Genomic DNA, 13376 nt, shown 5'->3' with positions numbered 1-13376 from the left:
CCATTCGGTGGTTTGAGACTTTGAGTAGCTTCATATTATGTGTTATGACTTGCGTGTATGGTTGGTTTTGATTTTTGAGCGGTTCAAGATTGATTCGGAAGAATGATTCTCGTTTTAGAAGCTTTAAGTTGGAAGTGTTAAGCAAGGTTTGACTTTTGGATAAATGGACTCGCAATCAGGTTTTGATTATTCCAATAGGTTTGTATGATGATTTTGGACTTGTACGTATGTTTGAATTTGGTTTCAGAGGTTCCTAGAAGAATTCGACACTATTTGTCGAAAGTTGGCAATTTGAAGAACTAAAAAGTTCATAAGTCTGATCAAGAGTTGACTTTGATATTATTGAACTCCAATTGGTGTTTCGAGACTTTGGATAGGTCTATATAGTTGAATTGAACGTGTATATAAAGTTTGAAAGTAATCCAAAGTGTGTAAGTATGATTCAGACACTCTTTTGAAAGAATGAACAATTAACAACTTAAGAGAAATTCTATTCGGTTTGAGTCTAGAAATCCCGTGGTGCTTGCTATATCGTAGTTCTTCATCTTGTGGCTGTTTTGGAGGGTTCTTCAAAGTGAAGTAACCTCAGGTCTCGTGTGGTTATTGATGATTAAGGTAATAATCAGTCCCTCCTTCATACATATTATTTTCAAGGTGAACTACAAGTGTTTATAGTCCAACTTGAACACCAAAAGTTAATTCAAGAAGAGAATACAACACCTATAGTATTACGGTTATTGAGGATAATTGTGGGCTGTGTTTTGCCAAAATTTCAAGTTTTTGATAATGTCTAAGGTGAGTATAATAGCCTACCAATTGTGGTTAAGCTTGCTTTTATGTTGGTTAAGTTGTTAGGATGATAAACTATAAGGTTATACTTGGATTAGCTTGAGATGTTGTTATTCTTGATGGATTGATTTGAAAGTTGCTCTTATGAACTTTAAGTGGCTGAAAATTATGGAAAGTAAGTTGGCTATGATATTTTTAGTATGATTATGTTGGTTTACATGTCAATCTTGTTGAGAAAATCTGTAACTAGAAAAGAAAATGGCTATAAAGCACTTGGAAGTTGTCGATAGTGATATTATCTTGCGTTGGGCTATTTTGGATAACTTTAAAATTGAGTACAAGGTTGAAAATCCTATAAAAGCTATTGATTATTATATTGAATATATTACTAATTTCAAGAATGAATGATAATTGGGTTAAAGGGTGCTAAACGGATTCAATCCGAGCTTGCCGCTCGTCGTGATAGGTTGATGACTTGTTAATGAAATATTTTGTACCCTATTGTTGATGTTGTTTTTATTGTATTGCTCTGGTGGTTGTTGTTGATATATGGTATTGGAGGAGGCCCTTGTTACAGGGGAAATGCTGCTCAAATTTACATAAACGAGCTACTAGCTTAAATTACGGACATAGCCATTACTCAGCGCTGATTTTGAATCTCATTATGCTATAGTAGACTGAGTTGAGTTGTTTCAAGAGTTGTTTGGAAGCTATTAAGGACTCAATGAGGTTAAGGTATGTTAAGGCTAAACCTTTCTTTCATTTTGGCATGATCTAGTAACTACATGTGTTTGATAACAAGACATAAACAGAAGTTTATATTCCTGAATTTATGTACATTGTCCTAGTCTCATAAGTTATAACATTGTCCCTTATCAGGACTTCATATTTAGTTTAGTTTTGTCTTTTTTCAGTCAAGAGAGCAGAGAGTCTACATATATACAATACTATAGTATTTTCACCACCATCGAGCTATAATCGGTCGGTAGGCCCCTATTGAGCAACCTCTGATTAGATGGTAAGTTATATACCAAGCCTATTATGGCCGAGCGCCTATGAGCGAGCCCATAATGACCGAGATACAGAGCCTAGTATGGCCGAGCGCCTATGAGTGAGCCTACTACGGCAGAGCAGTTACATACCGAGCCTTATAAGGTCGGACAACTATTTTACTTACTATATTGAGAGAGTTGAGTCAGTAGCAGCAGGTAAGCATATCTTCAGATTATCTTTTACTCCAGTTACTTTCAGTTATTATATTATTAGTTCAGTTTCAGCTTTCAGTTATTCTGTTGCCTTACATACTCGGTACATTATTTCGTATTAACGTCCCTTTTGCCGGGGACATTGCATTTCATGCTTGCAGGTCTTGATTGACAGTTGGACAGACCCTCCCAGCAGACAGAGTCAAATATTAGCTTAGTTAATAAGCTCCACTTCCTCGAAGTTACCAGGTCTAGACCTTGGAGTCCATTTTATATATACAGGTTTGATGAGTAGGTCGAGGCCCTGTCTCGACCATAGTATAGTTCAGTTATCTCTAGAAGCTTGTAAACGAGTCTTGTATATTTTTTATATCAGTAGATGTTCATGGCGTCTTCGTCGACTGTCACAGTTATATATATCAGCTTTTGGATATGTTTACCCCACAGATGAGAGAGATGTTATTTTCATACGATTTAGAATATGGCCTAAGTTGAGGTTTACCCCTCCAGAGTTCACAATTTCAGAGTGGTACGCTTGGACCGAGATGGCACCGGGTGCCGACCACGCCTCTTCAGGTTTGGGGCATGACATTGACGGCTTGCGTGACTTGGTTGAGTTGGGCAAATTCAATTCAAGTGGCTCGTGGGGTGTTGCATGGTTGGCTGCGCCTTGATTATGATCTTCTGTTTGTCATATATAGTGATATCTGTTTCTTCATGGTTATGGTCATGCGCTTCGCGTGTTTGTTATTGATATGCATACAGTTGTTGATTATGAACCTCATGGATCAATGTATTCCATATGGACCGGTGTCTGGATTTGGTCACGCATCCAATGCAATGGGAACACGGTTTGAAATGTCGAACCCCATATCGCATTTGCGAGATTTTCTTTGCAATTGCGAGGGTCACATTTACAAACCCATTGTCACAATTGCGACATCTGCAGCTAAACATAAAGGCTGGAAAGTCGGGATTAAGTCTCATTTCTCATATTTTAGAACACCTAGACTCGGTAGGAGGTGATTTAGAGAGGGGATTTTCATTTATAAATATTGGGTAAGTGATTCTAATTAATTTCAACTATATTTCATGATTATATCTTAGATTTAACATTAAATTTATGAGAATCAAAGAGGAAAATTGTTGATTTTTGTCAAAGTTTTGAAAAATGAAGATTTGAGTTTTGAGAGTCGATTTGGACTCGGATTTAAAAACCAAACACATATATGGACTCGTGGGGTTGTGGATAATCGGAATCTACCCTTGGAACCATTTTTTGACCAGGCAGGCTCGGGGGCATACTTTTGTTGACTTTTAGGAAACTATGTAAAGATCAAAGCTTTATCAATTGTAATTGGTTTCCCTTGCATTGTTTGATGATATTATGTCATTTTTGCTTAGATTTGAGTCGTGTTGAGGCAAATTTTTGGGAAAAAGCTATTTTTGAGGGTTGATTTGGCCTAGTTGAGGTAAGTATCTTGCCTAACTTTGTGTGGGGGAACTACCCCTTAGGATTTGGGTTGTTTTTATTAACTATACTAAGTAAAAGACGTTTACACGAGGTGACGATTGTGTATGCGGGTTATATGTGGTATTTTGACCGGTTTAGACTTTTAGACTTCTTCCATGTATTTAATTAGACTTGTTATAGCATATTACATCTTTCACTGTTAAATTTCCTCTCATATGCTCTAATTGACGTTGTTATTATTTGTTCGATCCTTTATTGTTGTAATTTCTCTTATATGCTTTAGTAGAAGTTACTACCTCTTTTATTGTCTTGTTACTCCGTTATTGTTAAATTACACTTACTTGAAGTTGTTATTTCGTGGAATATCTTCTTGTTGGGTTATTGATGTTGAAGTTGTGGAAGCCATTATCATATTGAGATTGAAGTTGTTAATTGTTGAGATATATTTCCTTGTTGAGTATTTCCTCATTTATTTTATTATTATAGAGATTCTTGTACACATTGTGATTGAGCCATGGGCTATCGTTGTGGTAACATTGGCATTGTTGATTTTGGCAAGTGTTGTGGCATATGGGTACATATAGTGCGAGTTGATTATTGTATTGTGATATTGATACACATATTGCTAGTAAGGGAATTACTTGAAGCCACGTGGTGAGATAAGGGGCTAAAACACGTGTATCTATTTCGGAGAAAATGTTTTAAAAAAATAAATGCAAGGCTCACGTAGTGATACAAAGAAAGACTGTGATTGAAATTAAGAAATATGAATATGCGGTGTGATACCTCGGTTGTGATTTTTGTTGTACATTCCATGATTAAAGAGGCTTGTTGGATGAATAGTACTACTTTGTTGTTGCCTTCATTGTCTTACTTGTATTTGTCCGTATTTGATTACTTGTTGTTCTCATTATGTGTTTACTTCTCGTTGTGTTTCTTGCCTTAAATTCTGTTATTAGCCTACATTATTATACTTCTTTGTTATCATTCATTTTCTCATTCTTCGTTATTGGTCTTTATTATACTCTGTTCAGTTTATCTAGTCCTAGTAGGTGTCTTGACCTGGTCTCGTCACTACTCTATCGAAGTTAAGCTTGATACTTACTGGGTACCGTTGTGGTGTACTCATACTATATTTCTGCACATTTTTGTGCAGATCCAGCTACATTTGCTGGAGTCAGGCTCTACTGATCATTCAGCTATTTCTGAAAACTTCAAGGTATACCTTCTCAACGCTCGCAAGCCTCGGGGTCACCTTCCGACATTCTCTAATTACTGTTTACCCTCTATTTAGACAGTGATGTATTTTTAGTACTTTCTGTAGAGCTTATGACTTAGTTTTCATCGAGTTTTGGGAGTATTGTAGTTGTGATTCAGTATTGAAATTTTTATGAGAGTTATCAGGTTATATCATGTTTTTAGTCTTTATTTCTTTCATATTCTTTTGAATGTTAGGCTTACCTAGTCTTAGAGACTAGGTGCCATTACGATATCCTAAGGTGGGAATTTGGGGTGATGACAACTTTCCTCATGCTAATTGGTAAACGAAATATTCTTATCTGGTATTGTGAATTTGGAATACAGTTCTTTGATAAACTCGTGTTCAGTTGTTTTTCAGTGGTAAGATTTGGAATTGATTGTTTTACTTGGAAAGCATGCCTACTATCCCGTAACTATGAACGAGCTGAGAATATATTTCTTGAGTTATTTACCTTTATTGTCTCTTTATATCATCATGAGTTATTTTGGATATTAGTGTTGGACTTTGACCCTCTTCCAAGCTCGTCACTACTTTCAACCTGAGGTTAGGTTTGTTACTTTATTGAGTAAATAGGGTCGGTTATACTCATACTACACTTCTATACCTTACATGCAAATTTTGGAACTGATGTTGCTATTTTTGGAGGGAGCTGGCATTGAAGATGTACCCCCATTCCGATTATAGCTGTCACTTCTCCTTGGTAGCTTTAGATTTACAAATCTATTTATATATACTTCGAACAGATGATGTATTTATTTCATGCCAGCTTTGTAAATTCTAATTCTTAGAAACTCATGACTTGTACTACCAATCCTTGGGAAATTGTATAGAAATTTAGTTATTTTACTCATTTACTTTTATTATTTACATTTGAGTTGTGTTGACTAATACTTGGGTTACCCAGCGGGTTGGGTTAGGTGCCATCATCACAAGTTGGATTTTGGGTCATGATAATATGAGTAAGGTAACCGTTCTTCAATAAGTAATCAACTTCTCCTTGTAAAAGCTTACAATACGCCGTTTTATGCCCATAATCAACATAATCACACCAAAACTCTTGACTTATTTTACTTGGGTCTAACCTCATTTCTCTTGGCCATCGTACCTTATCTCTCATACTTATTAATATTGCTACTAATTCAGAAGTACTTACATTAAAATGGTAATATGCTAGTTTTAGTCTGGGACTCTGGTCGTTATATCTTGTTATTTCCCGCTCTTTTCCAGCCCGTGAAGAAAGACTTATCTCTCTCACCTTGACCTTTGGTCAAATTATGCTTGTTCTAGTTTGTGATCTCTCTTCGCATCATTCGATATAGGGCTCATACCTATTGTTTCGCATTTTGTTGCTATGACTTTGATCTTCTTGTCCCGAACCCATCTTCCACCTTTGGTTGAGCCACTGTCTCGTCCTCTATGCGAAGTTTCGTGTTTTACCTATTGTAGACATCATTTCAAGTGGTTGGTGAGAATTCTTGTAAACTTTCATTCAACCTTCTCATAGATTCTGAACTTCTTTCATTCAAGTTTCTTGCAAAGCTATTACTGTCCGATTATCAGGTGCAAGAGGTAGCAATATTCTTTCTCACTAGAAGTGGTCCACAATTTCTTTGAGTAATTATGTGCTTCATTGTTGTATTTTAATGATGTCCTCCATTCTTTTCTTTACTTATTGGGCTCCTGAATATGCTTTAATAAATGAATCTTCAAGCTTAGTAAAAGATTCAATTGAATTCTTAAGTAAAAGAGAATATCATGTTAATGCCTCTTTTGTAAGAGTTTCACCAAATATTTCCACCAGCACCAACTATATTTTTTGCTTAGTCAAATCACTGCCTTTGACTCCTACGAAAATAAGGTCACATGGTCTCACGGATCAGGGTTCCATCGTATTTGGAAATATTTGGCATCTTGCATTTTTTTGGTATGGGCAATGGTGTTGCGCTAGGTTTCCATGATTGTTGTCAACAGTTTTCCATATCCACATCTTTAATAACTAGTGATACACTCGGTATTTGTTCTATCTATTTATTTTGTTTCTTGAGCTATTTCTGCAAGGTTAAAACTAAATTTTATAAATCAGGATTACTTGGCGTACCTTAACCTCCTGCTCTAGAGCTGTTTGGAATTTCCCAACTTCCTAAATATTCATGTCCTAAATTGGGATTTTTTATGGTTGTGTTAACTGGGGGTGGCACTGGAACTGCTTGGTGCATTACCATTCTAGCTCGCAACACCTCTCCAATTTGCTGAGCAATGAATTGCTTCAACTCATCCTACAAATCGGATGGTTCTTCATTTCGCTACACAATACTGCGACTGGCAGATTTTACTGGTGAGTTATCACATGAACGTTGTGAAGAATATGTAACTAAATTTCTTGGAGGAGATCCCCCTTGTCCATTCCCCTGCTGAGTAATTTGGTCAGTTCCAAATATAATTTACTGACATGGAGAAAATATAAATAGAAAGTTGAACGATTGTTAGAGTCTCGGTAAGGAACCAAACTATTTAGCCCAAAAAATAATTTTTTGTAGTCAAAGCAATAAAATAAAATAAATCGGATTTCTAACAACCGATTTATTTCACTTTTTCAAGTATAATTGAAACAAGAAATGGACAAATAATAATAAAGAAATAAATTGAGAGAATAAAGGAAATTTTATTGATAATTGAATCTTTTTTCCAGTAGGAAAGAAATAATCTTCCAATAATAAAGAACAGTAGGAGAATTCTATAATTGATAATATGACTTTGTAGAATTTCGACGGGGATAAAAAATATGAAAGAGAGATTTAAATAGTACTATCATTTGTAACCATTTGCCTTGTTGAGCTCATGCATGTTATCTGTCATTTATTGCATTAATTTTCCATACATGATTGATTTGTAACGGTTGAGATAATAATATCAAATCGCGTGTAATCCATGATTGACTGATCCTTTTCATATTTATAGCTATTAATGACTTTAATCATCAGTGGTTATTCGCTTATGTTTAACCCCGAAGCTAATAGACACGCGAACAACCCCGAGGGTGTTGTTTACATCTTGTGAATGCGTCATTCTTCTTTGTCGTAATAACTCCCATGACACATGTCATTATGATATAAATTCACGTGGCGAGTTTGTTTTTCACTAATACATAATTCTCATTTATGACATTATTAGATGACTTTTTAATAGAAATAAAATAATCAAGATTGGAAACAAGCTTAGTAAAAGAAAAACATAGGCTGAGAGAAATTTCCTCTGCATCGTAGAACTGCGAAATGGGACATGAATGAATGCATGCATTGGCTTCCTGCCCTATAAAAACTCTCTCAGTCTCTGATCTCTCCCTATCTGACCATCCTCTCCTCTTTCTCTCTCTTCTCTGGGTTCAGATCTCTCTCAGAGCAAAAAAATAAAATAAAAAAACATCTTTAGAGAGGGAGAGAGGGAAAGAATGGGCGCCTGTGCTAGCAAGCCTAATGTGTTGAATGGTGACGCCCCAGAAGTCGTACCAGAGAATGTCCCTGCCAAGGATGCTACGGTTGCGGCTGAAGAAGAGGTGAAGAAGGAGGAGGGTGTCATTGCGGATCATGATGCCGACAAATGTCGATCTCTCAATAACCTGTTCAATGTATGTATTCATATTTCAATGCCCAATCTATATATGTTTCTCTTTATTTCTCTTCGTTTATTTATGTGCCTATGTTCTTGCTTTAATACGAAAAATGTATACTCTCTATATTTTATTTATATAGAGGTGTTTAAGAATACATACATATGAAACAAACAATTAGAACTTTTGGTTCAAATATGATATGTTATACTAGATAAGAAATTTAAAGTACCGGAGTTTTTAATTACAAAAAAATAATCATTTTTTAACAAAGCAAAATGGAAAGATTCTGATATAAAATAAAAAGTATTAGTGATAACTTTCTTTCTTCCTCTTTTGATTCATATTTTCCACGTCTAATTTTTTTGTTAATTCACTTATGTCCTGCGGTGCAATTCATATCACCGTGATTATTGATGATCATTGACCTTTCACATATTTAGTTAGGGAAGTTTTTATGAATTGATTTACTTTGTTTATTTAATACTTCGGTATTACTTAATTTTTGTTAAACAAAACATCATTTGAAACGTAAACTTGTAAGTAGAGAAAAAATATCATTTAAACATAACTTCAATATTCTTATAGAATAGAAATATGATCTTACATGAAATGTTGAAAAAGTTATCTAAAGACTTTCTATTGGTTCTTATTTTTTCCAATAATTTTCTAAGGGGTCTATAAAATTTCGGTTGTGGAGCTCCTTTATGCCACATGGAAGACGTGAAACTTTCATGCCTAAGACTACTTTTGTTTGATCTAAATATGAAGAGATCTGATCATGATAAAGGTGATGGATACTACCTTGTTTTGGCTATGACTTACCATAACCCTTGACAAGAAAGGCTCTGTTAGTTCTTGTTAGCAATGGCCGTAATGAAGTTAAATAAAAAAAATGAAACAGTACTTTCAAACATACCTAAAGTATTTTTCGACCTTCTGGTCTTAAATATGATGTGATATTTATATAATTATAAGATCATGTCATTAAGGATATATGATAAGTGTATAACCTGAAAAGGTTTTATAACATGATAAGTTGTGGTTATTGTTTAAACAGACCAATTAAGAAGTAGAAAAAGTGACATATAAAATAGAATGGATGTAATACAATTTAGGAAAAAGGGTCACATATACCTCTATACTTTGGTATATTGTTCACATCCACCCTTCATTATACTATCGGGGCATATATACCCTCGCCATTAACAAATTAAAACACCCTCCATCCAACGTAAATCCACCATATTGATAAAATAATCATTTTGAAAAAATTCATTAACTCATAACCCATTAAGCCTATCATATAACAATATGGAACCTAGATTTATGAGATATTTTAACATATTTTATTCATTTAGAGAGAGACCGAGAATTATGGTGGCAGTAGGATTAGTAAGAACTTATACTTTTGGTTCTTAGTTGTTCGTGGTGGAATTAGGATATCATGTTATCACTTTTGGTTGTATTTTGTTGTGTTTATAATATGATATCCCTTTGTCTAATGTAATGCATACTTGTCAGTTGGCTTGTATGTTGGTAACAACTAATATATACTTCAACAATAGTTGTGTTTGTTAATACATGAAGTTAGTGTACTTAGGTTGTTAAGTTACTTTCCAACTTGTTGGTGTACTTTCTTTAATTCTTGATGAATTCTTTAGAATGTAGCTTGATATTAAATTGAATCTCCTCTAATTATTTTCTAATTTTTGTTCACTATAAGTTCAGTTGCTACTAAGAATTATGAGTATCCAATCCCATAGCTTAGAATCTAACTTTGGTTCTTAAGGCGTGATTTAGCGATAATTACTCGTTCCCCAAATGCTTAAAGAAGAATAAGAAAATTATGGTGCGTGAATACTCATCAACAAAGGCTCACTGTTGGAGGAAGAAATACCTCGGTAGCTACCTTAAGACTTCATAATTGCAAACCTAATAAGATTCTATAAACATTCAAGTCATACTAGAAAGAAAATCATGGTGAATACTCGGTACAATTCGACATAGTGAAAAAAAAAAGAAGAGAAGCTAGAAGAAAAAAAGGAAATTAAAAAAGGTAGAATATAATAACATACAACAAGGATATTAAAAGAATTGAGACTCAATATATAATTGAAAATATGGTTGTCGGTATTTTTATGTCTTTCACTTATTGAGTTTAACAAGTGACTAGGAAGGAGATGACTAATCTATAAGAAAGAAGTGCAGTAAATAAAAGGGGTTTAACGGGTTATTAATGGGTTTTAAAAAAGAATAAGTCTTTTTAATTTGGTTGTTTTCCGTTAGGTGAAGGAAAAGTTTGGATAACGGTAAGGATAGATATGGCCCGATAAAATAACGGAGGGTAAATATGAACAATATATTATATAATTTAATGCACCGTTTGTGATACATCTGACCCTATTAATGCTCCAGAATGAAGAGGGGAAGGGATCGGCAGAAGAGAAAGAAGAGACGTCAGTGCAAAAGGCTTGTGAAGTACCAGCGGAGGCCAAGAAAGAATTAGAATTAGTTGAGAAGGTTGTCGATGAAACTGCGAAAGCTGATGCTGCTTCTATTGATGAGAAGAAAATAGAGGAAGTAAAATCAGAAAATCCGGATGTGGAGGAAGTAGTAAAACCATCATTGGAGAGTATTCCATCTCCTGCAGAGAATAAAGCAGATGAAGAGAAAGAAGCTCCTGCAGAAAAGACAGTAGAGGAAGTACAACCAGAAACAGAGAATATTCCTGCAGATGAAAAGTCAGCCACTGAAGCTCCAAAATCTGAAGAGAAGAAAATAGAAGAGAAATCAGCTCCCGAGTATCCAAAATCTGAAGCTTCTTCTGTGGGCATTAAAAAAACAGAAGAGAAACCAGCTACAAAGAAAGGCAAGTTTTGGTGGGATAAGTGAACCAAATTCACAAGTCATGGGTACTGATGTTATTTTTAACAAGTTCTCTTGAGCATGATTTATTTTATTTTTACTGTTGAATATCATTCTCATTTGATGAAATTGGTAACGTTGTATTTTCACCTTCATATTCAAATACTTCATCGTTTTTCCATTCTATACAAATTTATTTTCCTTATTATTCTAGTTTGATCAATACTCATTACTGATATCTCTTTATGCTGTTGATTAAATAGAATCTAATTAGAGACCTCCATTTCTTTGAGTTCAAACAGAACAGGAAAAACGGAATATGTGTGTGATACTTGAAGTTGCTTCAAATAATACCTACATTAATTATGTAGTTAGTTGTCTAGTTGTCTTTCGATTCAGACTTAGAGCCTATGTTTCGATTAAGCTATAAATAAGAGTGTCAGAGATATAATGAATGAGGAGATGAATCGACGAAGCAACTGTCCTTGAGGAGAAAATCATAATGAAAAAAAATTGAGAAGAATTCTAAACTCAAAGTATTAGAAGGTGTATGATCAATAGGTGTTGCAGCTCCTTTGGTACAAATGAATATAAGTCCCATGGATAGATGAAGAGACGTATATAATTCTGTATTGCAAATCTGTTAGAAACTCCACGTAAACTGTTGTATTTATGTTTAAAATACAGTATCATTTACAGTTTACACTTCATGATTTAATTATATATATTTACATGTTTTGAAAGCATATAGGTATTATGTTGTATTTTTAAAGTAATGAATGATTTTCATGAGTTCTATGAGTAGTGTTTCGCTCGATGAAATTTTACGAAAACGGATGCCAGTCGCTCATTCATCCAGAATTGGGTCATAATACTCTTCGCATGAAATAAGGTAGTTCTCTGGGACTAAATACTAATTCCTCGTGTGTGGAGATTCTGAATTGAAATTAGAAAATTATACTGCTACAAGGTTCTCTTAGGATAAAGATGATAGCAAATCTATTTTTGGTTATGTATTCACTTTAAATAGGGATGTAGTGAGTTGGAAAAGTTCCAAGCAAATACCAATAGCTAATTCAGTGACTAAAATAGAATATGTAGCAGCTAGTGAAGTGGCTAAAGAAAGTACAGACGTCTATGTACCAATCTAAAAAGATGCTAACAGTAACACAACATTGAGTCCATTAGCCCGCCGATTAACATATAGCCATATATCAGTCTGAATAAAGTTGAAGATTCCACCAAGTCTAAAGAAGATTTTAACAAAATAGAAAGAGAAAACAAAATCTTTTTGTAATCATCTTCATTTATCTTTATGCTATCAAATACAAATTACAATATGATCTATCCAAAATTAATCAGAGTACTATGTCCATTGCTAAAGAACAGAGAGCAGCAACAGCAGAAATTAGTACAGTTTCTATCCAGTTAGCTCTAGTAAGATACAATTACTACAGTTTGTGCAACGGGCTACATAAATTAGGTTACAGAATCATTTTCCTGTATCAGTTACTTCAATCAATATCTATACACAACTGCCAACGCTTACTACTAAAGAAATTTCACGAAACTACTATCTTCATTCCCTGTTCTACTGCTATATCTTATAGGATTCTCATATGTCAACCTACTTTATACCTAATCAAACACTTGATCCAAAAAAATGAGTTTCGAATATAAAATTAATCTTCGCTAAAGAACATCGCTAGAAATTTTCATCAAATTTATTTCCATCGCTAGAAAGTAGAAATCGCTAGAAAGTAGAAACATACCTTTGAAAATTGAAACTATCGCAAGTTCGCAACAGCAGCATCTTCATTTGCCCGGAATTTGTGAGGACTGAGGAGTGAGGAGTCGGAGCTCGGAAGTCGAAAATCGCCAGATCGAAAATCGCCAAATCGCCGCTCAACTGTACTGTAATCTAAATTGCTAAATGCTAATGCCCTAACCACTGACCAGTAACCAGCTAACCTTTAGAGTTTAGGCTTGGGCTTGGGCATAAGAATTAAGATGGGCTTGGGCGTTTGGGGCTGGGGCGATGGGCTGGGTGGGCAGTAATAATTAAGAAAATATCTTTTAAAATCGGATTTTCGGTATTTCGGTATACCGAAATTTCAGAATTTTAATACCGAAGACCGTACCGAAATACCAAAATTGCAATACCGAATTGGA

The 13376-nt window shown here is 34.6% G+C and overlaps 1 protein-coding gene across 1 annotated transcript; it reads left to right on the top strand.

The window, feature by feature from the left end:
• The first annotated feature begins 8058 nt into the window (after positions 1-8058).
• Positions 8059-11409, top strand: LOC104248501 (uncharacterized). The gene is made up of 2 exons (XM_009804768.2): positions 8059-8354; positions 10755-11409. Exons 1-2 carry the CDS (start codon positions 8178-8180, stop codon positions 11229-11231), a joined length of 654 nt encoding a protein of 217 aa, XP_009803070.1. The 5' UTR covers positions 8059-8177; the 3' UTR covers positions 11232-11409.
• Positions 11410-13376: the final 1967 nt, after the last annotated feature.

This window comes from Nicotiana sylvestris, chromosome 10, assembly GCF_000393655.2.
Source record: "Nicotiana sylvestris chromosome 10, ASM39365v2, whole genome shotgun sequence".
NCBI classification, from domain to species: Eukaryota; Viridiplantae; Streptophyta; class Magnoliopsida; order Solanales; family Solanaceae; genus Nicotiana; species Nicotiana sylvestris.
Note: the sequence above shows the minus strand (reverse complement) of the source record. Positions and strands in the feature narration are given on the sequence as shown.